This window comes from Oryctolagus cuniculus, chromosome 18 (assembly GCF_964237555.1).
Source record: "Oryctolagus cuniculus chromosome 18, mOryCun1.1, whole genome shotgun sequence".
In the NCBI taxonomy this organism is placed as follows: domain Eukaryota; kingdom Metazoa; phylum Chordata; class Mammalia; order Lagomorpha; family Leporidae; genus Oryctolagus; species Oryctolagus cuniculus.
In genome coordinates this window covers 57,423,429-57,450,603 of record NC_091449.1, presented here as the reverse complement: position 1 = coordinate 57,450,603, position 27,175 = coordinate 57,423,429, and the positions used below count along the sequence as shown (strand labels likewise).

The 27,175-nt window shown below is 46.2% G+C and overlaps 1 protein-coding gene and 1 non-coding gene across 7 annotated transcripts in view; both read left to right on the top strand.

The window, feature by feature from the left end:
• The window catches only part of WDR59 (WD repeat domain 59), a 101,249-nt gene that overhangs the window by 15,952 nt on the left and 58,122 nt on the right, over positions 1–27,175 (top strand). For 3 of the 6 annotated variants that reach the window (XR_011384093.1, XM_051847282.2, XM_008257615.4), the window contains exons 2-7: positions 3,335–3,384; positions 7,608–7,743; positions 14,006–14,091; positions 15,225–15,305; positions 18,954–18,991; positions 26,040–26,128. Coding sequence is in view for 4 of the 6 variants with exons in the window: in XM_051847282.2 (XP_051703242.1) it covers positions 3,335–3,384; positions 7,608–7,743; positions 14,006–14,091; positions 15,225–15,305; positions 18,954–18,991; positions 26,040–26,128 (480 nt within the window). In the remaining 2 variants the exon portion in view is untranslated. The remainder of the gene's footprint in view (positions 1–3,334; positions 3,385–7,607; positions 7,744–14,005; positions 14,092–15,224; positions 15,306–18,953; positions 18,992–26,039; positions 26,129–27,175) is intronic. The other 3 variants (XR_011384092.1, XM_070062732.1, XM_051847280.2) reach the window with 1 other exon arrangement.
• Positions 26,716–26,818, top strand: LOC127491419 (U6 spliceosomal RNA). The gene has a single exon (XR_007920079.1). It is a non-coding gene; the product is annotated as a U6 spliceosomal RNA (small nuclear RNA).

Sequence of the window (27,175 nt, the reverse complement as noted above, 5' to 3'; positions counted from 1 at the left end):
CATGAAGCTGGATTCGGAGTGGAGCTGAGATTTGAGCTCTGATAGCAGAACATGGGGGATCTGTTCTCCTTTTTTTTTTTTTTTTAAGTGTGTTTTTGTTTGTTTAGTTTTTTATTTACTTGAAAGAGAAGCGGGAGGGAGAGAGAGAAGAGAGAGATCTTCAATTGGTTCACTCCCTAAGTGCCTGTCACAGTAGAGGCTGGGCCAGGCTGAAGCAGGAGGTCAGAACTCCATCAAGATCTGCTGTGTGGTTGGCAGGGGCCTGAGCACCTAGGCCATCATCTGCTGCCTCCCAGAGTCTAACCTGTCTTTAATCTGCAGGAAGCCCCTTGCTGCAGGCTGGTGGAAAATTCTACCTCAGTCGTTGCAGAAGTTCCCTCTTGTTCACTAAAAGATCATACCAGAGTTCCACAGTCCCATGTTTCTTAACTCCTGGTGTCGACTTTGCACCTCTCATCCATTCCACGTGTGCTGCATGGGTGGTCGGTCATGTGGCCTTGGGTAGCAGATAGCTGAGTTCCACAAAGCACTGCCTTTTTCTTGGATTGGTTTTTACATCCTCTGCTTAAAATATTTCCCTCTTTCCATTCTATCTTAGAACAGCTTAGCATAACCCTCCCCAGTGTGCCCCTTTGAAACACTGTGATAGGTTCTTCTTTCTATGCTAGGAATGGGGAGAATCAGTTAAGTAGTGTTCTTTTTTTTTTAAATAACTTCTCTGGTATGGTGAGTTATCGTGCTCTATTTGCAGTTTTGACTAATGCATTCTTCATGTCATGTTTAATATATCTAGAGTGTTCCATAGAGATGCATGATTTACATGTAGATAACGTGAAATAGCAGCTGAGTGCACAAAGCATTTGATGTGTTTTAGATAGATTCTGGAAGTGGGATTTCAGAGTCAAAGGACATGACTGTTTTGGACTGTTGCCAGATCATGCTTTATTAGCATTCTGTTACTATGTAACACAAATTTAGCAGCTTCAAACAACACTCATTTGTTAGCTGATAGTTCTGTAGGTCAGCAGTCTAGGCAGGGCATGGCTGGTTTCTTTGTTCAGCAGCTCAGAGGCTGAAACCAAGGCAGCTGCCAGCCGTGTTCTCATCTGGAGGCCTCACTTATGGCAGATCCATTTCCCAACTCATTCAGGTTGTTGACAAAATCCGTTTCTTAGGGCTTATAAGACTGAGATTCCTGTTTTCTTTCTGGCTGTTATTTAAGGGTTGTTTGGCTTCTCGAGGCCACTCTGAGTCCTTATTGTGCAGGCCTCGCCTTCACAGCTGGCAGTGAGGAATCCTCTCTACTTTGGATCCCTTCCCTTCCAGTCTCTGACTAGAGTAGGCTTTATTTAATTATTTATAGAATTGATTAGGTTAGGTCTATCATGCTCCTTCCTCTCAACTCTTCGTCATCCCAGATATAAATACTGAAACACTGTACCCATTAAATAATAACTCTCCGTTTTCTTCCCTACCCCATCCCCTGGCAACCCGTATTCTACTTTCTGTTATTATGAATTTGTCTGTTTTCAGGTGGAATAATGCAATATTTGTTCTTTTGTTTTTGACATTTGTCACTTAGCATAATTTTTTTTTTTAATTTATTTACTTGAACATCAGAGTTACAGAGAGAGAGAGAGAGAAACAGAAAGAGAGATCTTCTATCCCGCTAGTTCACTCCCTAGATGGCCACAACAGCCAGGGCTGGGCAGGCCAAAACCAGGAGCCAAAAGGCTCATCCAGTTCTTCCACGTGGGTGTCAGGGGCCCAAACACGTGGGCCATCTGCTGCTGCTTTTCCCAGGTCATTAGCAGGGAGCTGGATCTGAACTGAAGCATCTGGGACACAAACAGGCACCTATATGCGATGCCAGCGTCACAGGTGGTGGTTTTACCCACTGTACCACAATGCCAGCTCCAGCATAATGGTTTTAAGGTTTGTTCAAGTACTGGTATGGATCAGAATTTCCTTCCCTTTTAAGGCTAAGTAATACTCCATTCATGTCTGTATCACATTTTGTTCATCCATTCATCCATCCATGTTCATTTGGGTTGTTTCAAGCCTCTCTGTCTTAAGGTCAGCTGCTTTGGGACCTTAGTTATAGGTAGAAAATCCCGTCATAGCAGCACCCAGATTAGTGTTTGGCTAGTGTTGAGTAGCAGGGAAAGGGTGTGTTCACCAAGGGACCAGACTCTGGGAGCCATTGTGGAATTCTGCTCCCCTACCCCCAATACCCTCTAGAAAGATGATTGTTATAGGAGGCATCTTGCTCTCTTTCAGCTCATTAATCTATAAATTACACAGGAGAGTTCTGGAAATGACATCTCATTGTATTGGCTGCCTTTCCAGCTGGGCTTTTCTCTGCTCACGACTCCAGTACAATGAAGGATACACATTAATTATTTCGCAGTATCTGGGGAGACAGCTTTGGCTTCTTGTCCCCCCATTTTAGCAATGACCTGTTTGTTGAGGGTTGACAAGTGTGAGAAACCCATTAGTAAAGCCAGTGAAGGTAAGAGAAAGAATTTCTCATCTCTATTTATGATTTGTGATTGTAACACCGTGTATCAAATGGATTCTTTGTTGATACTCTTTTGGAAAGAACTTGGAGCATTTGGTAACCAAACAATGGCACAGGCTGTTTCATGAGAATGCCCTGAGAATGCATGAGGAATTTAACTTGTCCAAATGAAGAAAATTGAGGGTTGTGACTGCCAAAATTAAAATCAACCTCATACCTCAGCCTGAATGCAAATTTAGCTGACTCGCTGCAGTCTTTTGGGAATTAAACACTGGCTCCCAATAAGATGGTACTCCCTAGGAATTAGGAGTCCTAGGGAATTGAAACCAGTAATATGTGTTAGGTATGTCAGATTGAATGTAAACTGGCATCTCAATAACAAAGGTATCACCGTGGATTCAGTGGGGATCGTGTTTGCATGGAACCAGCTGCCATGTGGTTGGGGGGGCGGTCCGTGTCCCTTAGAAAGGTGTCGCTGTGTTGTGTGTGTGGAGGGGGATGTCTCACATTGAGTTTCCTTTGGTAGAAGCTCTGAGTGCATAGGGGCTGCTGCTTGCTCTGAGCTAGTTTGACTCCCCCAGAGCCCCAGAACTCAGTTTAGAACACACCAGCTTGTGTGTCGTCTTGGAGCCAGGGTAACAGCAACAGTTGTGCTGTCAAAAGTGCGCCTGAGGTTTGGGTGGAAGCTAGAAGGGGATGATACCTGCTAGCTGGTGACTACCTAGGAGAAGGGAGGAGCCTGAGTCAGAGAGCCTTGGCCTCTTCCTTCCAAGCTGGGTTTGGGGTGGGACTGACTCTGTCTCTCTCCCATAGGCGACGGCAATGTCTGTGGACTGTCTTGGGCAGCATGCCGTGCTTTCTGGGTAAGTGAGCTTTCGAAGTTTGTCTGCCATGATTTGTGGGAAACAAATTTAAAACTGAGAGGTCTCTGGGAACTTAGAAAGTATTCTTATATTTAAGGATTATGGTTATTGAGTTTAGTCTGATATCCCGTTGACCTCAGGAGTACACGTAGGGATTGTTTGCAGTTGATTTTTGTCTCTGTCCTAAGAGGTAAGCAGTAAAATTCCCTTGAAATTCTAGTGATCAGTATTTTGGTCTTTTTTTTTTTTTAAGATTTATTTATTTATTTGAGAGGCAGAGTTACAGATAGAGGGAGAGACGGAGAGAGGGAGAGGTCTTCCAAATGACTGCAACAGCAGGAGCTGGGCCAGCTGATTCCAGGAGCCAGGAGTTTCTCTGGGTCTCTCACGTGGGTGCAGGGGCCTATGTACTTGGGCCATCTTCCACTGCTTTTCCAGGCCACTAGCAAGGAGCTGGGAAGTGGAGCAGCTGGGACTTGAACTGACCCCATAAAGGATGCTGACACTGATTTATTTATTTTGAAAGCCAGAGTTACAGAGGTGGGAGAGAGACCGAGATCTTCTATCTGCTGGTTTACTCCCCAGGTGGCTGCAATGGCCACCACTAGGCCAGGCCAAAGCTGGGGTCTTCCTCTGGGTCTCCCAGGTGGGTGCAGGTGCCCAAACACTTGAGCCATCTTCTGCTGCTTTTTCCGAGCCAATAGCAGGGTGCTAGATAGGAAATGGAGCAGGCAAGACCTGAACTGGTGCTCATATGGGATGCCGACATCGCAGGCAGTGGCTTTACCTGTTAAGCCATAGCTTTGGCACTCTCTTCTGGTCTTTTTGTCCTTGTGGTTTCCACTCTATAGAACTTTAACTTTTGTTTCCAACCCTCTGTCAAGTTTTTTTTTAGATTTCAAGACTAAAAAAAATGAACTATTATTCTTAAATTAATTTTATTTTTAAAAAGCATTTATTTATTTGAAAGACAGAGTTACAGAGAGGCAGAGGCAGAGAGAGAAAGAGGTCTTCCATCTGCTGGTTCACTCCCCAGATGGTCCATTTTCCAGTGCTTTCCCAGGCCATAGCAGAGAGCTAGATCAGAAGTGGAACAGCCAGGACTTGAACCGCATCCATATAGGATGCTGGCACTGGAGGCAGTGGCTTTACCCACTACGCCACAGAGCTGGCCCAATGAACTATTATTTTATTGTTTACAGTATCTTTTCTCTTAATTCTGTGAACATGACTCCAGCTTGTTCATTTCCTCTATATTTTGTCTATTTGCTTTGAGTTCCTTTTTTCTTTCGATGATGTGGGTCTCCATCTTTCAGGTTTCCTTCAGTGGCTGAGATCCCTGGCTCTCTGTTGATTTTATTTTATCATTATTATTTTTTTAATTTACTTATTTATTTATTTTAAAGGCAGAGTTATGGGAGCCAGGGGAGAGAGAATGAATCTTCATCTGCTGGTTCCCTCCCCAGATGGCTGCAATGGTTGGGGCTGGGCCAGGCCAAAGCTAGGAGCCAGAGCTTCTTCCAAGTTTCCCATGTTACTAGTAGAAGGGCCAAACACTTGGGCCATCTTCTGCTGCTTTTTTCAGGCCATTAGCAGGGAGCTGGATTGAAAGTGGAGCAAGTGGGACATGAACCAGTGCCCATATGGGATGCTGGCATTGCAGGCGGCAGTTTTACCTGCTATGCCACAACACCTACCCCATCTCTGTTGACTTTAAGAATGATGATGGAATCTCCTTTCTGTGGGCAGATGCTGCCGTTAACTTCAGGGAGATCAGGTGTGACTCAAGCCCCCTCTTACTTGTGGAAGCCCAAATGTTGTTATCTCTTTCTTATTTGTTTGTTTGCTGTTCTCTCTCTCTTTTTTTTCCTAGACTGGTCATTTTATCCTGAAATCTAAAGAAAAAAAAAAAGAAAGAAAAGGCAGGGAGGGAGGCCGGGGCCTTACGTTTTACTTCTGGCCAGTTTTGAGTAGCGTCGGTTGTGCCATCTGCTGTGCTTCCTGTCCCAGGCCTGGGGCTTCTCTCGGGAGTAACGGCACCCACTGCAGTGAAGGAGAAGTGCTATGGGGCTTGGTGGGGAACACAAAAACCACGCTCCTTGATGTTCTTTCAAACGGTTTTCCTTTTTTTGTCCTCTTTTGCTTTTTGTCTTCCAGCTTTCCCTTACTCGCCTGAGGACAAGGCTGCAGTTACTGAGCCGTAGCAGGCCCTGCAGCGGGACCACTTGGCCTCCCGTTCACGTCCCTCCATGTGCTTGGACTTTATGTAGTTTTCCTGATGACCTCAGTTGCCAGTTATCCATCTACTTTTCATTCTCTCATTTTCTTTGTCTTTGTTAGTTTCTGTCTTCTTAAAAATGTCTTTTTTCAGAGGGGCTTTAGGAGGGATGAAGATAAACATGTATGTTCAATCGAGGCTGGCGCTGTGGCTCAATAGGCCAATCCTCCGCCTGTGGCGCCAGCACACCGGGTTCGGGGCGCCGGATTCTGTCCTGGTTGCTCCTCTTCCAGGCCAGCTCTCTGCTGTGGCCCGGGAGTGCAGTGGAGGATGGCCCAAGTGCTTGGGCCCTGCACCCTCATGGGAGACCAGGAGAAGCACCTGGCTCCTGGCTTCAGATCAGCGCGGTGTGCCGACTACAGCGCACTGGCTGCAGCAGCCGTTGCAGGGTGAACCAACGGAAAAGGAAGACCTATCTCTCTCTCTCTATCATTGTCCACTCTGCCTGTCAAAAAAAAAAAAAAAAAAAGTATGTTCAATCAGACATGTTCATCCCTTAGTGTCCATTTAATGCTGTTCTGCATTTGCTCTGTAATACTTCTGAACCCTGAGTGATACACACCCCATATGTGTAGCTTTAAGTGCGGTACTGTTTTTCTTTCTGATGTGAAGACCCCGGCCTGCCCACCACAGGGCTAGGTGATTCCTTTGGAGGAGGCCAGACCTACTAGATCTTTGTTCTATGCTAGCTGTCTTACAAGTTCAGGGAAATTGAGTATTCCCTGAGATTGTCTTCCTGTTTTTTTTTTGTGTTTTTTTTTTTTTTTTTTTTTTTTTTTTAAGATTTGTTTTACTTATTTGAGTTACAGAGACAGAGGTCTTCCATCTGCTGGTTTACTCCCCAAATGGGTCCCAAGGCTGGACCTGAGCTGATCCAAATCCAGGAGCCAGGAGCTTCTTCTGGGTCTCTGACGTGGGTTCAGGGGCCCAAGCACTTGGGCCGTCCTCCACTGCTTTCCCAGGCTCAATAGGAGGGAGCTGGGTCAGAAGTGGAGCAAACTGGCACCCATATGGGGTGTTGGCAGTACAGGCTAGGGCTTTAACCTGCTGCTGCCACAGCGCCAGCCTCCTTCCTGTTTCTTAACCAACCCTCCTTAGTGTTTCTCCTAACCTACAGTTTTGCATAGGATTTCCTGAATCTTCTGAGCAGGAATTATTTTTCTTTTGTGGGCCTACCTGTGTTCATTGAGATCCTGGAGCTCAGAAGGCCCCCAGCACAGAATCTGGCAGATGGCCGCAGGGATGGTGTCACACAACAAAGATCCTTCCCAGTTTCAGATCCTTTATATTGACTGGTTGGCACCTTGAACGTTATGGTGCTTCATATGTTATTTTGATTATTTATTCATATTTTGGACTTAGTTTCTTTTCAGAGTTGACGTGCAGGAGAATTTGAGATTTGTCTATAGGATTTGACTCAACGATAAGTTTTGTTTAGCACACATTTACTGAGTGGGGAACACTGTGCCTAGTGATGTAGGGCAAATAAAGATGTTCAAGACCTGTTCCGTACCCCAGGCACTCAGCTGAATTGGGACAAGAACTATTGCATTGGTAATGCTGCCACAGAGGTAAATGCTGCGGGTGAGATGCCAACTGTGCAGTGAGGGTACTTTGGAAACGGAGATAAGTCCCACTGGAGGGCTGGAGAGCAGCCGGCTAGAGCTGGATCTCAGGGCAGAGGTCAGACTCATGGTTGGATGTGGTAGGGAAGGCCATCGCCGGAGGTAGATGCTCACAGAGATACCTCTCCCTTTACCCAGCAGCCAACTTGAGTTAACTGTTGTCACTTGTGTGTCTTTCAGAGGAGATAGACATCATGAGTAGCTAAGGGTTTTTGGAGCACTGCTTACAAACTGATGGCGGTTCCAAATGCTCTGGCTATCTTAATGTTAATGCTGTCATTTGCCACAGGATTATTGTAATGTTGATGTTGTTCTCCTAGCCGCAGATTCCTATACATCGTCAATCTAGATGCCCCCTTCGAAGGTCACCGAAAGATCTCTCGTCAGAGCAAATGGGACATCGGAGCCGTGCAGTGGAATCCTCATGACAGCTTTGCGCACTATTTTGCAGCTTCGGTGAGCTCAAGGAGTCTAGCACAATGCTTTCTAATGTGCCATCTGGGGCTGGGAAGTCTATGTCCCATGTAAGGAAGAGAATGTATTCCTCATTGCTCAATCAGAAAAGAGGTTTGGATGATTTTCCAAGAAAGACAGGAGGCAAGTTACAGGTTAAATATCTGTAGTGATGTTTGCCAGCCCCGTCTGTGTCAGGCCTTGTATTTCTTGGGACTGAATCTGGATTTTGAAAGGGAAAAGCAGGGACCGGCACTGTGGCATAGCAGGTAAAGCCACCGCCTGCAGTGCCAGCATCCCATATGGGTGCCAGTTCAAGTCCTGGCTGCTCCACTTCCTATCTAGCTCTCTGCTATGGCCTGGGAAAGCAGTAGAAGATGGCCCAAGCCCTTGGGCCCCTGCACCTGCATGGGAGATTGGGAAGAAGCTCCTGGCTCCTGACTTCAGATTGGTGCAGCTCCAGCCATTGTGGCCAATTGGGGAGTGAACCAGCAGATGGAAAACCTTTCTCCCTGCCTCCCCCCAACCCTGCTTCTCCTTCTCTTTCTGTGTAACAAGACTTTCAAGTAAAATAAATAAATCTTAAAAAAAAAAAAAACAAAAAACAGGGAAAAGCAGGTGGATAGCTCCATTTCTGTTTGTTGTCAGAGTAGCAGTGTAACTGGGTGGTGCCAGATGGCACAGAGTTCTAAGTGACTGGTAGCTGGTCTGGATTTTGCCTCCATTGCTTTGAGGGAACCACCTTCCAGTCAAAGTCAGGGGTTCTTCCGTGTCGGGGATTCATTGATTCATCCCTCGCATTTCATGTTCCTGTTTATGTATGACTTTTTTCAGGGAAGAGTAAGTTTTATTTGGGGATTCATGACTCAAAAGATCTGGCTGAGTCCATCTCTGGACTTGGTATGGATTCTGTTTCACCCTTCTTCTCTCCTACACAGAGATCTAAGCCTTCTGCCCCTTTTGTTCTGGGCTGCCAGCAGAGTGTTTACAAGAGTCTTCTTGCTAACCGGGGCTGGGGCCTCCTGCAGTCCCTTTCAGGAGTGACAGCTTGGGAGGAAAGCACCTGAGCAGAGGAGAGCCTCACTGTCAGCCTGAGGAGGAGCAGAAAGTCACTCTTCCCTGTCGTCCAGAACAGAGTGTGATTTTAACGATGGGTGTCCGGGATTTTTCTGAAAGAAGACAGTCTAGGAGAGTTCGTCTTTTCCATCCGCAGTGTCTTTCCTGGATGTTGGAAGAGTACCCTTTCTGTTGGCTTACACCTCTGGGCTCCTTAGTTCCTCTCTCACCCTCAGCCCTGATCAGCTAGTCCAGTGTTTCTCTATTTTGGACTGTTGGTACATGAGCCAGGTAATTCTCTCTGGTAGGGGACTAGTCTGTGCATTGTAAGATCATGAACAGCAGCCTCAGCTCCTGCCTATTTGACCTCAATAGTGTCTTTCCCTCCCTTTTCAGGTGAAAACCAAACATGTCTTTAGGCATTTTCAGATGTTCTCTGGGAAGCAAAATGGCCCCTGAGTGGGAATCACTGATTTGGGCTGACTCATCTGTACTTTGTCTAGGTGGATTAATGTTGCATTTGTTCAGGAGTGGTAAGGAAGAGAACCTTTCGTGTTTGTTTGTTGACAGTTTTAGTAGTCCTCTTATCCATGGGGGATATGTTACATGGTGAAACTGGATACTGCCAAACCTCATATACACTGCTTTTTCCTGTATGCACCTTAATAAAGCTTAATTTATATATCAAACAGCATAAGAAATGAACAACAGTAGCTAACACTGAGATAGAATGATTATTAACAAAATATTGTAGTAAAAGTTAGGTGAGTATGAGCTTTCTATTAAAATACTTTTCTGTGCTTTCCCCTTTTTACTGAAAGGAAGCACTGTACAGCGTCTTCTTGGCATATCCAAGTTACCAGCATCACAACTCTTGCTCTTTGGAACCGTTATTAAGTAAAGTAAGGGCTACTCTGGCACTAGTACTATGATCAAGCACTGTGATTCCGTGGTACTACTCAAGATGGTGCGCAGTTTAAAACATGACTTGTTTATCTCTGAAGTTTTCTATTTATTATTTTTGGGCAGTGGTTGACTGTCATTGGAACCATGGAAAGTGAAATCCTGGATAAGGGAGGACTGTTGTAATCATTCTGAAATGAATGAGTGCTTGAGTTCAAGTTTTGGCTCCACTCCCAGTTCCATTTTTCTGCTAATGCACACTATCTTCAGAGAGAGCAGGTGATGGCTCAAGTAGTTGGGTCCCTACCACCCATGTGGGAAACCTGGACTGAGTACCCAGCTTTTGGCTTCAACCAGGCTCCTGTGGGCCTTTGGGGAGTAAACCAGTGGATAGGAACTCTATCAAGTATCTTTCTGTGTCTCTCTGCTTCTCAAATGTAAGTAAATAATTTTAAATGAGGGGCTAGCACTGTGGCGCAGTGGGTTAACGCCCTGGCCTGAAGAGCCGGTATCCCATATGGGATACCGGTTCTAGTCCCGGCTGCTCCGCTTCTGATCCAGCTCTCTGCTATGGCCTGGGAAAGCAGTAGAAGATGGCCCAAGTTCTTGGGCCCCTGCACCCGCATGGGAGACCTGGAAGAAGCTCCTGGCTCCTAGCTTTGGATTGGAGCAGTTCCTTCCGGCCATTGCGGCCAATTAGGGAGTGAACCATTGGATGGAAGACCTCTCTCTCTCTCTCTCTCTCCCTCTCCCTCTCCCTCTCTTCTCTCTGTGTAACTCTGACTTGCAAATAAATAAATAAATCTTTTTAAAAAAATAATTTTAAATGAAGTAAATACATTTAAAATTAATGATTCAGTGTTCTGGACTACAATCACAATGTTGCGTAACTACCACATCACTGCAGAGTAAAACCCAATCCCATTAAGCAGTTTATCCCCATTTCCCCCTCCTTCTAGCCATCAGTTTTCCTTCTATCTCAACGGATTTATCTATTTTGGATTTTTCATTAAAGTGGAATCATACAGTAAATGCTCTTTTGTATCTGGCTTTTTTCTTAACATAATGTTTTGGAATTCATCCATATTATAGCATATTTCAGAAAATTATTCCTTCTTGTGACTGAATGATGTTCCATCTAAGTGTATGCCATGTTTTGTTCATGTGTCCGTCCTTCCAGCGACTGGCTGTTTGAATAGTGCTGATGTGAACTTAGCTGTGAATGTGTCTGTCTTCAGTTCTGAGTGAACTCATTTCCTGGCAGTGGAATTGCAGGGTTGTATGACAATTCTAGTTCACCTTTCTGAGGGAACCACCAAATTGCAACAGCAGGTAAATTGTTTTAGATTCCCATCAACGCTGCACAGGGGTTTCACTTTTTACATACCCTTGCCAGCCTTTGTTATTTTCTGTCTTTATTTACGGCTATCCCAGTGGGTAAAGAAGTTTAACCTTTTTTTTTTTTTTTTTTTTTTTTTTTTTTTTTTTTTTTGACAGGCAGAGTGGACAGTGAGAGAGAGAGACAGAGAGAAAGGTCTTCCTTTGCCGTTGGTTCACCCTCCAATGGCCGCCGCGGCCGGCGCGCTGATCCGATGGCAGGAGCCAGGAGCCAGGTGCTTTTCCTGGTCTCCCATGGGGTGCAGGGCCCAAGCACCTGGGCCATCCTCCACTGCACTCCCTGGCCACAGCAGAGGGCTGGCCTGGAAGAGGGGCAACCGGGACAGAATCCGGCGCCCCGACCGGGACTAGAACCCGGTGTGCCGGCGCCGCTAGGCGGAGGATTAGCCTAGTGAGCCGCGGCGCCGGCCAAGAAGTTTAACCTTTATGGTTCTGTAATAACTGGGGCTGGTGTTGTGGCAGGGTTGAGAATTTATCTTTTCATTCCTATTTCCATTGGAAAATATTTTTTTTAAGTTTTATTTATTTGTTTGAAAGGCAGAGTTACAGAGATAGATCTTCCATCTGCTGGTTCATTCCCAAAATGGCCACAATGGCAAGGCTGAAGCTTCTTCTGGGTCTTCCATATGGGTGCAGAGTCCCAACCACTTGGGCCATTTTCTGCTGCTTTCCCAGGCATGTCAGCAGGGAGCTGGATTGGAAGTGGAGCAGCTGAGACTCAGACTGGCATCCATATGGGATGCCGGCGCTGTAGGCCATGGCCCTAACCCGCTGCTCCACAGAGCTGACCCCGTAATCTTGGAACTTTATAAATCTGCTCATCACTGAACTAAAATGAAAATCAGTCTACTATGTATTCCCAGTCTATTAGCAGTCTTTTTTTTTTTTTTTTAAATTTGAGATCATAGAGACATACACAGAAAGAGTATCAGAGCTCACCCTGCCTCCATCTGCTATTTCATTCTCCAAATGCTGACAACAGCTGTTGTCGAGCCAAACTACAATCGAGGTCGGACAAGGCAGGAACCCAGTTACATGAACCATCACCACTGCCTCTCAGGGTCTATATTAGTAGGAAGTTAAGAGTCAGGAGCCACAACTGGGAATCAAACCTAGGCATGTCTTTCCTGCTCAGCTAAACATCTGCTTCCTTTTCGTATTCTTTATTTACTCTCAATGTGTTTCATAAACTCATGGTGTTTAGGGAGCTGTTTTGTAGTTTCTTTAAATGAAGTTTTCTTTCATGAAACCTTTTTTCTTCTTTAAGATTTATTTATTTATTTGGAAGGCAGGGTTACAGAGAGGCAGAAGCAGAGAGAAAGAGAGAGAGAAAGGAGAGAGAGTGTGTTTTTCATCTACTAGTTCACTCCCCAGATGGCCAGAATGGCTGGAGCTGCACCGATCTGAAGAAAGGAGCCAGGGACTTCCTTCGGGTCTCCCATGCAGGAGCAGGGGCTCAAGGGTTTGGACCATCTTCTACTGATCCTCCAGGCCATAGTGGAGAGCTGGATCGGTAGTGGAGCAGCTGGGACTCGAACTGGCACCCATATGGGATGTCGGCACTGCAGGCAGCAGCTTTACCTGCTGTGCCACAGTGCTGGCCCCTTTTTTTCCTCCTTTGTATTGTTGTTGTGGTTTATCCTGGTCCGTTTTATCTTTGTCTTTTTTTTTTTTTTTTAAGATTTGTTTTATTTTTTTGAAAGAGTTACAGAGAGAGGTAGAGACAGAGAGAGAGAGAGAGGTCTTCCATCCACTGGTTTACTCCCCAAATAGCCATAACAGCCAGAGCTGAGCCAATCCGAAGCTGGGAACTAGGAGCTTCTTCTTGGTCTCCTATGTGGGTGCAGGAGCCTAAGGACTTGATCCATGCTCTGCTGCTTTCCCAGGCACATTAGCAAGGAGCTGGATTGGAAATGGAGCAGCTGGGACTCCAACCAGCACCCTATGGGATGCCAAGGCTGCAGTCCTGGATGTTAACTCACTGCGCCACAGGTCTGGCCCCTTTTTGTCTTTCTGATTAACCCTTTAAGACAAATTTCAGGGGCTGGCACTGTGGCGTAGAAGGTTAAGCCTCCACCTGCAGTGCCACATCCCATACAAGTGCTGGTTTGAATCCCTGCTGCTCCACTTCCAGTCCAACCCCCTGTTAATGTGCCTGGGAGAGCAATGAAAGATGGCTCAAGTGCTTGGGCCCCTGCACCCACTTGAGAGATCTAGAAGAAGCTCCTGGTTCCTGGCTTCAGCCTGGCTCCGCCCTGGCCATTGTGGCCATTTGGGGAATGAACCAGCAGGTGGAAGATCTCTGTCTCTCCTTCTGTCTCTGAATTTCTGACTTTCATATAAAGCAATAAAATCCTATAAAAAAAGATAAAGTTCAAAGAGTCTTAGGTAATTTTGCCTTCTAGAGCACCCGTTTGGTGGCTTCTTTTGTCTTTTTTGTGTGGCTGATTTGAAAGTGTGGTAGGTGGACACTGGGCATTTGATAGTGAGAAGAGTGAGCTGAAACATCTAGTATGACAGTAGCTGGAGATGGAAGTATGTGACCTTCAGACTGGGGAGGGCGGTTCCTCTAGTGGTTGGATTGTCTCCATAGCCCATACAGCACGCGCTCAGCGGTGAATCTGTAGCTTCAGTTCAGCCGTGTCTGTGCGAGGGGGCTTTCTTTTAAGACAGTTCTGTCTTTCCATTTGAAACCCACAGCCCTACCTAATGAGCCGAGGTTAGCTGAAGCTAGTGTTGATTATATGTATTTCTGATGACTTAGAAAAAATTCATCCTGTAGGAACTCTGCCGTGCAAGCTGACTTCTGCCAGGCTGCCTCTTCACAGTAAGCAGAGCAGGGTGAGAGCGTACGTTCTGATGTGTGTGTTATGCCACTTGCTGCCTTTTTCCCCTTGTTTCTTTCCAGAGTAACCAACGAGTTGACCTTTATAAGTGGAAAGACGGTAGTGGGGAAGTGGGCACAACCTTGCAAGGCCATACTCGTGTCATCAGGTAGGACCAGCCCTCCACAGCGCCTTGGCCTGTCTGACTTTTTTTCACAGTTTCCTGGGAGGTGAAATGAAGATGCCATCCTTTTCGCGTGACTTGACCCTCTGTTGCAGTAGGCCGTGGGTGGCCGGTACCTCCTTAGTGTTTGCTGAGCTGATGGCAAAGTACACAGTGAAGAGCAGCTGTTACTTAGGAAGCATTACTTGTGAGCAGTTGACCCCAATCCCAGAGACAAATACAGCCCAGTCCAGAGGAAGGGATTAGAGCTTATTTTTTGCCATAGGAGGGCAAGGAAGTTATGTAACAGAATCTCCCAGTTCATGATCCTCAGTGCCCAAGAGTGCATGGCGACATCAGGAGCGGCCTTTGTGCTCTCCGGCTGTTACCCATGTGCACAGATGCCGCCACTTGGTATTCCAGTTGGCTTCAGGTGTGCCTGGACACACTCTTGCCCTGGATCACTGTTTCTGAGTAGGGAGAATTTTTCTGGGGAGCAGCAGCAGGGATTACAGGGGTTGGGAGAGTGCGGGTTGGGAAGGTCGACATGGAAGTATCAGGAAAGCGATGGGCCTGTGTGAAATGCTCTGTGGAGGAACTGCCATTCTAGGAATGAGGGTGTGGGCAGGGAGACCCAGAGGCCTGCCAGCCATCTTTGAAAGCTGAGTGGCGACGTGACAGTTTGCCTTCACTTAAAGTGATGTTGGGTTTCCTGAAGGTACTTGTGGTTGAGTCTGATTTAGAAAATAACTCAGAGATTAATGCATGTGCTCCCCCCCCCAGGGTGGGGTGTGTGTTGGGGGGTGGTACTTGTGATAGAGGGAGGAAGGGAGGAAGGGAAGGAAGGAGGGAGAGAGAGAGACAGAGAGAGACTGAGATTTAAGTGAAATGCTCCACTTATTTGTGGGGAGTGGGCGATGGTCTAAGTGTTGACTGTAGTGAGGACTGGAAAGTGTCCTTCCGAGCTCAGGTAACTCTTGCGCATTCCCAAAGAACTCTGGTCCCCAGCCTGGATCACGTTAGGAAGCCTGTAGCACTGGCCTCTGAAACCACTGGAGGCCAGGTTTGCTGGCACTTTGGAACCAGACTCTGACGTTTTTTTATTTTCTTTGTTGTTCTGTTTATTTCTTGCATCCTAGTGACTTGGACTGGGCCGTGTTCGAGCCAGATCTTCTGGTCACCAGTTCTGTGGACACATACATCTACATCTGGGATATCAAGTAAGAGCAACAAAGAGTTATAACCACTCGACTGTGGGACAATTTTGGATCGTTTTTGTAGAGATCACATGTCTTAGTTTGGCTCCCCTAGATGTGGATCCTGAGGATTTGATGCAAATACATTATTTAGAAGATGAAAGAGATGCTGGTAGGGTGATGAAGACAGAGGCGAGGGAGCATTATCCACTGAGAGCAGGAGGAGCTCAGTCTCCTTGGGGGCCACTGCGTGCCAGTGTAGAACTCCTTCCTCAGAGGTGTTCCCCGAGGGCTGAGGAAGCAGGGGTCCCACTCTGATGAAGGCTGCCTCTGGGGATCTTAATTCCATGGCACTTGAGGCTTGGGCCACAGGTTTGCAAAGCAGGTCTCAGGAGCCAGGGCAAGTCCCTTTGGCAAAGAAAAACAAATGCTGGCATTTGGAGGTTGAGCTGCAGTTTACTGAACTGGCAAGTGACACTGGGGGGATTCTGCTGTGGCAGGCAGCACTGAGATGTGTCTCTTCAGCTTTCTACTTGCTCTGGGTGAGGCTGCAAGTCCCCATCTGTATAAAGGGACTAAGGGCTACCTCACAGGGTTACATGTCATGGAATAAAGAGCAAAGGAGCGCCCTGCCCAGGGCCTGGCATCTTGTAAGGACAACATATGGCAGATGGTTGGAGGTGGCTACTCTGAGGGTGTGGTCTGTAGAATCTCCCATCCTGGTCAGCGCTCCCCTAACCAGGTTCCTCTGCTTCCCTCATGGCAGTGGCTATGTGGGCTGCAGGCAGAAGGCAGGCCAGGTGTTGAGGTGGCACACAGCAGACTGGGGAGAGGGGCTCCTGGGAAGGAGGGCTGTGGCATGTGATGTGATTGGGCATTACAGACAGATTAGCATTTCAGAGATGACCGTGCCAGATGATACCACAAGGGAGAAGGACAAAATCCAGCAGAAATGGAAGAGGGACATCGCTAAACAAACAGATAACCAGGGGGCTCGGACAAGATTAGAGTACCCCTCATTTACATAAAAGAAGTGTTTTCTTGATTTCAAGGCACTGAAAACTGACAGTTACATCCAAAATCTTTTGAATAGTAAGCCGGGATGGCACATTTGCTCGTGTGGCCCCTGCAGCCCTAGGGTGCCGCCCAGTGCTGTCGTCTAACCATTTGGTGGAGAAGTTGCCCATCTGACTTTGTAGGGACCATGGAGCTGATGTTTTCTAGAGTCTCCCACTATATCTAGAATAGTTTTTTTTTTTCCTTCAAATTGTAGTGAAAAAACATTCAAGAAGGTCTTCAAGAAAGTTCTTGGAAAATGCATATTATGAAAAAACTATGTATGGATTTGAAAATTTTGCACCAAAAAAATTTAATTTCATTTTCCCCCAGACTTTTTGAAGTTCCCTTGTATAGTGTGAGCTTTTCCTTCTTAACCCTTTGTAAGTGAATGGTTTGGTAGTGTTAAGTGTATTCTTGCCATTCCCCAGTTGCTCCAGCCCGTACTAACCACCATTCCATTGTGTTTCTGTGAATTTGACCATTCTTACTACCTCATGTAAGTGGAATCATACAGTATTTATCTTTTTATGATGGCCTTATTTCACTTAGCCTAGTGTCCCCAAAGTTTCATCCATTTTGTATACATCAGCATTTCCTTTGTTTTTTAAGGCATTATTCCATCATATGGATATACCATATTTTGTTTATCCATTCTTAAATTGCTTCTGCCACTTGGCTTTTGTGAACATATAAAATTAAAAAAAAAGATTTATTTATTTATTTGAAGGCAAGTTACAGGGTAGGGGGGGAGAGAGAGAAAGTTCCATCCACTGGTTCACTTCTGAATGGCTGCGACAGCCAGAGCTGGGCTGATCCAAAGCCAGGAGCCAGGAATTTCTTCTGGTTCTCTCATGCAGGCACAGGGGCCCAAGGACTTGGGCCATTTTCCACTGCTTTTCCAGGCTAAAGCTGGGAGCTGTATCAAAAGTGGAGCAGCCAGGACTCGAGCTGGTACCCGTTTGTGATGCCAGCACTGCAGGTGGTGGCTTTACCTGCTATGCCACAGCATTGGTCCCTTAAAATGGTTTTTTAATCCATCTTTGAGATGATGCTGGCAAGGTTCTTGCAGAGTTATACTTCCATGACTATCATCTGTTGTTACTGGAGAAATTACACCAGGCAGGGATTCTTCTGGCTGCTTCTCCCTCTATATTGGGATTGCCCAGACCTGTTGAATAGTATAATGTCTCCTTTGGATACAGTTGTGTGATTTGAAATCCAGACTCAGCTTCAGTGGAAGTGTCTGAGAAAGTTCATCTACCTGGAAGGAGATGGGTCTATCTTTTTTTAATATCTATCTATCTACCTACCTACCTACCTATATATAAATTTCATAAGTACAACTTTTTTTTTATTGGCCAGTGCCGTGGCTCACTAGGCTAATCCTCCGCCTGCGGCACTGGCACCCTGGGTTCTAGTCCCAGTCAGGGCGCCGGTTTTGTCCCGGTTGCTCTCTGCTGTGGCCCGGGAAGGCAGTGGAGGATGGCCCAAGTGCTTGGGCCCTGCACCCACATGGGATACCAGGAGAGGGCACCTGGCTTCTGGCTTTGGATTGGCGCAGCGCACCGGCTGTAACAGCCATTTGGGGGTAAACAAACAGAAGGAAGACCTTTCTCTCTGTCTAACTCTGCCTGTAAAAAAAAAAAAAAAAAAAAAAAGATTTATTTATTTATTTGAAAGAGTTACACAGAGAGAGGAGAGGCAGAGAAAGAGAGGTCTTCCATCCGATGGTTCACTTCCCAATTGGCCTCAACAGCTGGAGTTGCGCCAATCCAAAGCCAGGAGCCAGGAGCCTCCTCCAGGTCTCCCATGTGGGTGCAGGGGCCCAAGGACTTGGACCATCCTCCCCTGCTTTCCCAGGCCATAGCAGAGAGTTGGGTAGGAAGTGGAGCAGCTGGGTCTCAAACCAGCGCCCATATGGGATGCCAGTGCTTCAGACCAGGGCATTAACCCACTGTGCCACAGCGCTGGCCCCATAAGTACAACTTTTGGATTATGGCGGTTCCCCCCACCTCCATACCCGCCCTTCCACACCCAAACTGTCCCACCTCCTACTCCCTCTCCCATTCCATTCTTCATTAAGATTCATTTTTAATTATCTTTATATACAGAAGATCAACTATGCTAAGTAAAGATTTCAACAGTTTGCACCCACAGACACACAAAGTATAAAGTACTGTTTAAAGACTAGTTTTACAGTCTCTCTCATAGCACAACACATTAAGGACGGAGGTCCTACATGGGGAACAAGTGTACAATGACTCCTGTTGTTGATTTAACAATTGGCACTCTTATTTATCATGTCAGTGATCAACCGAGGCTCTTGTCATGAGCTGCCAAGGCTATGGAAGCCTCTTGAGTCCACAAACTCTGACATTATTTAGACAAGGTCATAATCAAAGTGGAAGTTCTCTCCTCCCTTCAGAGAAAGGTACCTCCTCCTTTGATGGCGAGATGGGTCTATCTTTATACTACTTCTTAAGGCTCTCACAGCAGATCTGACTGCAAGTTCCCACTGAAAGAAAAGCTGAGAGATGAGTGGAAAGGGTAAAAAGTTCTAGGTGGATGGTGGTGTATGAATTGGCCGTTTATCTTCTGATTTGTATGTTTCAGAGACACAAGGAAACCTACCGTTGCACTGTCGGCTGTAGGTGAGCATTCTCCCCACCCCAGCTGGTCTTCATTCCTTCCCTTCCTGTTTCTCTCCTTCTCCCCCTGTGCTTCCCCACGGTAAGTCTCACACTGCAGGGGGCTTTCCTTGAGCTGCTTTCAGAAGCAGAGTCAGAGCTATTCAATGTGGATCAGGAATTTACTTTAGAATTCAAGGACAGGAGCCAAGTTGACTTGTTTATAAACTTTTTATCATGGAAAATTTCAAACATAAAAATAGCAGAAAATGAATTTCCTAGTATTCATCGTCAGCTTCAACAATTGTTATCTTACATCAGATCTTCCTCCTAAGGCAGGTGTGGCCTAGTGGTTAAGACACCCGTGTCCCTTTGATACCCACGGGCACCTCCTGCCCCAGCTTCCTGCTGATGCAGACTGTCCTCATAAGGCAGCAGTGATGGCTCTAGTAATTGGATTCCTGCCACCAGGTGGGAGACGTGAACTGAGTTCTCAGTTGCTGGCTTTGGCTTTGGCTTTGGCTTTGGCTTTGACCCAGTTATCAGTTTTATAGGCATTTGGAGAATGAACTAATAGATGGAAGCTCTCTCTCTCTCTGTCTCTTTGCCTGTCAGATAAATATATATAATTTTTTTTTAAAATGTTGCTGCATCTGTACTGCCCCCCACCATTGCACACCCTGCCTTACCCCCCTGGTGATTATTTTGAAGCAAAACCTGGTGTCATTTCTTCAACAACTTTTTCAGTATATGTTTTTACAAAACTCCCTAAAAAAAGTAATCCAGTTCCATTAGCAAAATAAAATCTTAACAGTCATCAAATATCTAAGCAGTATTCGCATTTCCCCAATAGTCCCATCCCCCCTCTTTTTCGCCAGTTGTTTGAATCTGAATCTATTGCAGGTCCACAGCTGGGAGGGGTTGATAGGTTTCTCATCCTTCTGGGTGGCATGTGTCTTCTCCCTTTGGTTTTGGCTTTGCCTTCCCTGCATTTTATTTGTTGAAGAAGCCAGGTTGTTTATGCTGTGATTTCTCCGTAATCTAGATTGGCTGATTGTGTCCCTGTGGTCATTTAATATGGATGTACTGAGTCTTAGAAGTGCTTTCTGATCTACCTGTTCTCATTGCTTAATTAGAATTGGCCTTTTTTGGAATTCTCAGTTGGGGTTGTTAGGGAATATTCTTACCACTTCCTGAGAGAACGTGGGTACAGAACTGCTATAACTTACAATGATGTAGTTTAATCATCAGCCTTTTGGCATCTTTGAAAACATGTGTTTTATGTCTGTTGAATCCTGTTCCTTAGTGTTTGCTCCAAAACAGTTATATGGCTTTTTTTTCCTTTATATCTCCTCCCCTGCTTCATTATTTAAAGACATTTGGCATCATAATTGTATCGAGCAGCTGGATTATAGGATCTAGAGCCCTGGATCTACTATGAATTTCCTCAGTTAGGAACACCAGCCAGAGGGAAAGGTGGCACAGAGTAGTAGCATGTGTTGTATGAGTAAGGACATGAAGAGGCCGGGGCAGAGCCAGCACTGTGGTACTAGTTTAATTTAATTAGCTGAATTTTCTTTCTTTCTTTTTTTTTTTAAACTTTTATTTAGTAAGTAAAATTTCCAAAGTACAGTTTATGGATTACAATGGCTTTTTCTCCCCCATAACTTCCCTCCCACCCACACCCCTCCCATCTCCCACTCCCTCTCCCATTCCATTCACATCAAGATTCATTTTCAATTATCTTTATATACAGAAGATCAATTCAGTATATATTAAGTAAAGATTTCATCAGTTTGCACCCACACAGAACATGAAGTGTAAAATACTGTTTGAGTACTAGTTATAGCATTAATTCACATTGGACAACACATTAAGGACAGAGATCCCACATGAGGAGTAAGTACACAGTGACTCCTGTTGTTGACTTAACAATTTGACACTCTTGTTTATGGTGTCAGAAATCTCCCTAGGCTCTAGTCATGAGTTTCCAAGGCTATGGAAGTCTCTTGAGTTCGCTGACTTTGATCTTATTTAGACAAGGTCATAGTCAAAGTGGAAGTTCTCTCCTCCCTTCAAAGAAAGGTACCTCCTTCTTTGATGGCCCGTTCTTTCTACTGGGATCTCACTCGCAGAGAACTTTCATTTAAGTCCTTCCCCCCCCCTCCCCCCAGAGTGTCTTGGCTTTCCATGTCTAAAATACTCTCATGGGCTCTTCAGCCAGATATGAATGCCTTAAGGGCTGATTCTGAGGCCAGAGTGCTGTTTAGGACATCTGCCATTCTCTGAGTCTGCTGTGTATTCCACTTCCCATGTTGGATCGTTCTCTCGCTTTTTTATTCTGTCAGTTAGTATTCGCAGACACTAGTCTTGTTTGTGTGATCCCTTTGACTCTTAGACCTATCAGTGTGATCAATTGTGAACTGAAATTTATCACTTGGACTAGTAAGATGGCATTGGTACATGCAATCTTGATGGGATTGTATTGGAATCCCCTGGCACATTTCTAACTCCACCATTTGGGGCAAGTCCGATTGAGCATGTCCCAAATTGTACATCTCCTCCCTCTCTTATTCCCACTCTTATATTTAACAGGGATCACTTTTCAGTTAAATTTCAACACCTAAGAATAAATGTGTGTTAATTACAGAGTTCAACCAATAGTATTAACTAGAACAAAAAAAATACTAAAAGGGATAAAGTATTAAATTGTACATCAACAGTCAGGACAAGGGCTGATCAAGTCACTGTTTCTCATAGTGTCCCTTTCACTTCAACAGGTTTCCTTTTTTGTGGTTGGTTAGTTGTCACCGATCAGGGAGAACATATGATATTTGTCCCTTTGGGACTGGCTTAATTCACTCAGCATGATGTTTTCCAGATTCCGCCATTTTGTTGCAAATGACCGGATTTCATTGTTTTTGACTGCTGTTTAGTATTCTATAGAGTACATGTCCCATAATTTCTTTATCCAGTCTACTGTTGATGGGCATTTGGGTTGATTCCAGGTCTTAGCTATTGTGAATTGAGCTGCAATAAACATTAAGGTGCAGACAACTTTTTTGTTTGCCAATTTCATTTCCTTTGGGTAAATTCCAAAGAGTGGGATGGCTGAGTTGTATGGTAGGGTTATATTCAGGTTTCTGAGGAATCTCCAGACTGACTTCCATAGTGGCTTTACTAGTTTGCATTCCTACCAACAGTGGGTTAGTGTCCCTTTTTCCCCACATCCTCACCAGCATCTGTTGTTGGTAGATTTCTGCATGTGAGCCATTCTCACCGGGGTGAGGTGAAACCTCATTGTGGTTTTGATTTGCATTTCCCTGATTGCTAGTGATCTTGAACATTTTTTCATGTGTCTGTTGGCCATTTGGATTTCTTCTTTTTTTTTTAATTTTTATTTTTTTTATTTTTGACAGGCAGAGTGGACAGTGAGAGAGAGAGACAGAGAGAAAGGTCTTCCTTTTTTTTTTTTTTTTTTTTTGCCGTTGGTTCACCCTCCAATGGCCACCATGGCCGGTGCATCGCACTGACACAAAGCCAGGAGCCAGGTGCTTCTCCTGGTCTCCCATGCGGGTGCAGGGCCCAAAGACTTGGGCCATCCTCCACTGAACTCCCGGGCCATAGCAGAGAGCTGGCCTGGAAGAGGGGCAACCGGGACAGAATCCGGTGCCCCGACCGGGACTACAACCCGGTGTGCTGGCACTGCAAGGAGAAGGATTAGCCTATTTAGCCACGGTGCCGGCTGGATTTCTTCTTTTTTTTTTTTTTTTTTTTTTGACAGGCAGAGTGGACAGTGAGAGAGAGAGACAGAGAGAAAGGTCTTCCTTTGCCGTTGGTTCACCCTCCAATGGCCGCCGCGGCCGGCGCGCTGCGGCCGGCGCACCGCGCTGATCCGATGGCAGGAGCCAGGAGTCAGGTGCTTTTCCTGGTCTCCCATGGGGTGCAGGGCCCAAGCACCTGGGCCATCCTCCACTGCACTCCCTGGCCACAGCAGAGGGCTGGCCTGGAAGAGGGGCAACCGGGACAGAATCCGGCGCCCTGACCGGGACTAGAACCCGGTGTGCCGGCGCCGCTAGGCGGAGGATTAGCCTAGTGAGCCGCGGCGCCGGCCTGGATTTCTTCTTTTGAAAAATGTCTATTGAGGTCCTTGGCCCATCTCTTAAGTGGATTGTTTTTTTTGATGTGGAGTTTCTTTATCTCTTTGTAGATTCTGGTTATTAACCCTTTATCTGTTGCATAGTTTGCAAATATTTTTTCCCATTCTGTCGGTTGCCTCTTCACTTTCCTGACTGTTTCTTTTGTAGTACAGAAACTTCTCAATTTGATGCATTCCCAAATGTTAATTTTGGCTTTGACTGCCTGTGCTTCTGGGGTCTTTTTCAAGAAGTCTTTGCCGGTGCCTATATCTTGCAGGGTTTCTCCAATGTTCTCTAATAATTTGATGGTGTTGGGTCGTAGATTTAAGTCTTTAATCCATGTTGAGTGGATTTTTGTGTAAGGTGAAAGGTAGGGGTCTTGCTTCATGCTTCTGCATGTGGAAATCCAATTTTCCCAGCACCATTTATTGAATAGACTGTCCTTACTCCAGGGATTGGTTTTGCATCCTTGATCAAATATAAGTTGGCTGTAGATGTTTGTTCCTTAACCCAATCAGCCAATCTGTGTCTTTTTTTTTTTTTTTTTATTTTTTTTTTATTTTTGACAGGCAGAGTGGACAGTGAGAGAGACAGGGAGAAAGGTCTTCCTTTGCCGTTGGTTCACCCTCCAATGGCTGCTGCGGCCGGTGCACCGCACTGATCCGATGGCAGGAGCCAGGTGCTTCTCCTGGTCTCCCATGGGGTGCTAGGGCCCAAGCACTTGGGCCATCCTCCACTGCACTCCCTGGCCACAGCAGAGAGCTGGCCTGGAAGAGGGGCAACCAGGACAGAATCCGGCACCCCGACTGGGACTAGAACCCGGTGTGCCGGCACCACAAGGCAGAGTATTAGCCTATTGAGCCATGGCGCTGGCCCACACTCAGTTCTTTTTCTCTCTTGTTACCTCAGCTATTCCTTCTTGGCTCCGCTAAGGATACCGTATCCAAGACGGGAAGGTGACTGTGGCAGGAAGGGTTACCAAGGGGTTCTGATCATCCTACTGCAGAACCAGAAGTTTACTACATAATCTCTCTGTCTGCTTTTGATGGAGCCTTAGAGGCTCTAGATGGGTGTGGCCAGAGAGCTCTGTTTGGTTCCTCAGGATTAAGGGTGTGCCAAAGATGACACTCCCAGGTTAGGCATGGTAAATCTCTCTCTCTCTCTCTCTTTTTTTTTTTTTTTGATTCAGAAGGGAAGTAATTCCACACAGCTGAGTATAATTGAAGGCAGTCAGCTTCTGATCTCTGGCTCCTGTGTGTATAACATTCCCCTGCTCTTTTCCAAGGACCACACAGGGAATCTGTGCTGCCCTCATTGTGGGCTCAAATTCTCCTGCAGTCTCTCCCTGGGTTGCCAAGGTTACCAAATTGTAGCGTCTCTGAAGAGTACTCAGGTGAACCCCATGAGTTCTCTCACCCACCATCTCTTTTTTCACAGTCTCAGTTCATTAGCTCCACACATTCACTAGGTCCTAATCTCCTGTTATTTCACCCCCCAAGAGTCAGGTTTTTCTGCTTGGCTGTGGGTAGGCGCAGCCCTGAGGTCGCACAGCTTTTGCGTATGACTAAAATGGCGCCTGCTCTTTGCCTTGCTCACCTTTGAGAGGTGAGCGGAGAGAAAGAAACTCATGTTCGTACTGGTCCCTTTTTTTTTTTTCCTCTCTCCTCTAGTTAGCCTGGTGAACTTTCCCCGACGGGGCTTCAAGCCTCGTTCCCTCTAGGCTCCTCCTCCTGTTTTCCTGCCGGTGTCTTGGGCTATTGAGGTTCAGCTCACCTCGAGTTCCAGCGCTGGTGTGTAGATTCTGCTGCTGGTGTCCCGAGCCGTGGGCTCCCATGCTTTCCACGCAGGTCCACCATGAATCACTAGTTCCAGAAGAGTTTCCTCTGCTGTTTCTTCCCCAACTCTTCCTTGAACCTACAGTATCTCCACTTTTATTAAACTGTCTCTTCCCGGACTATCAGTGTGCTCCCTTCCTATTCTGCCATCTTGCCGGAAATCTGAATTTTCTTTTTTCACCCATCTGTCTTTCTCTTGCTTGCTTTCTTGCTCCCCATTCCACTGGCTCTTTCCATAAATGTCTGTATTGGCCAGGGCTGAAGCTGAAGGCTGAGGAAGCAATCCAGTCTTTCACTTGAATGGCAGGACCCCCATTACTTGAGCTATCACTGCGGTCTCTCAGGGTCCGTGTTGGTAGAAAACTGGAGTCCGGAGCCACAGACAGGAATCCAGCCCAGATGCTCTGATGTGGGATGTGGGTACCTTAAATGCTGTTTAGGCTGACTGCTCTGTAATGGTCAGTCAGAAGTGCTGTTTTGTCCATTTTGCGCATCAGTCCTTCCTGACATCTCACATTACGCCTCCCGTTTTATGTACCTCTTTTGTCACTATTGTTAGCCTCTCCAGATTGGCAGAGAAGTCAGGAGCAGGGCACAGAGCCCCTGGGGGTGGAACTGGTCTGCACTGGGGCTTATTCTTCAGCTGTATTTCTGCTTGAGGTGGTGCTTTTCCCTGACTGTCCCTCAAGAAAGAAAAGGGGGGGCAGGAGCCAGCGTGAGATGTGCAGTTCTCCTGGTGTCGTTGCTGGGAAGGAAGGGCCAGGTCGTGGACAGTTACCAGCAGCAGGCCTGTGTTCAGCTGCGGCTCCTGTCATCCTGTTCAGAGTAACCTTAGGGTTTTCCCCTGAGATTATTTTCTTAATTAGGTGACTGCAGTTCTGTTCCCGTATGTTAATTCATTTATTTTTTGGCTTCATTTTAATCTGTAATGGGAGTGCTGGTGCAGTCACAGAAACTAGAAGGCTTCTCTGCTCATCGAACCAGAACTCACCGTGCGTTCCCCTGGATATGCTTCATTCTGTGTCCAGAAGCGCGGAGGGTGGAGGGTGGAGGGCAGCAGCCACAGCAGCTTTCTTCCTTTTTTTTTTTTTTTAAAAGCTGGTGCCTCTCAGGTCAAATGGAATAAAAAAAATGCTAACTGCCTTGCCACCAGCCATGATGGTGATGTGCGGATATGGGATAAGCGGGTGAGTGATCCCTTCCCCCCCAGTTAGCCTTTGGTTCCTCTCAGAGCATGTGAAGAAGACGTTATGAATCCCAGGACTTGCCCTGAGAGCCCGGGGAAACCTGTGCAGTGTGGTAAATTGCTGTTTTAAAATTATTGTACCAAATAACATTTGTTTCTCAGTCCACCTGAAGTTAACAGAAGGTAGGGGAGTGAAGCGTTATGTTCGGTGGTTAAGAAAGTGAACTTGGGGGGCTGACATTGTGGCATAATGGGTTAAGCTGCCGCCTCCAATACTGGCATTCCATATGGACACCAGTTCAAGTCCCGGCTGCTCCACTTCCAGTCCAACTCCCTGCTAATGAGCCTGGAGAAGCAGCAGAGGATGACCCAAGTCCTTGGGTCCCTTCACCCATGTGAGAGACCTAGAAGAAATTCCTGGATCCTGACTTCGGCTTGGCCCAACCCTGGTGTGGCCATTCAGAGAGGGAAGTAGTGAATGGAAGATCTCTCTCTCTCTCTCTCTGTATGTCTCCCTCTCTCTAACTCTGTCTTTCAAATAAATAAAGTAAATCTTAAAAAAAGAAAAAAGAAAGAAAGTGGACTTGGTTGCTCACTTTGGCAGCACCTACACTAAAGTTGGAACAGTCTAAGATTAGCATGGGTCCTGTGCAAGAATGGCATGTAGATTCATGATGCAGTTTATATTTTTTAAACCACAAACTTGGAGCCCCATTTTGGTGTCTCCTCATGATGACATCAGATAAGGTAACTGTAACTTCTCAAAGCCTCAGTTTCCTTATCTTCAAACTAAAAATACAAAGCAGTAAGGGTCAAGTCCTGGGAGCCAGATACTGTTCTGGAATCATCAGCCTGGCGTCTTATCCCGATTACAAGTGAAAATTAGTTGCTTGAGGTCATTTAGCATCCTGCATCCTCCTGATATAGCTCACGGAGGTGGGGACTCATCATGCACAACTCCCCCTTTAGACATCTCGACATCCCGTCAGCCTCAGTGGCCTCAGGTGGATCGTACATCCCCGGGCAGCAGCCTGTGGGCTGAAAGCAT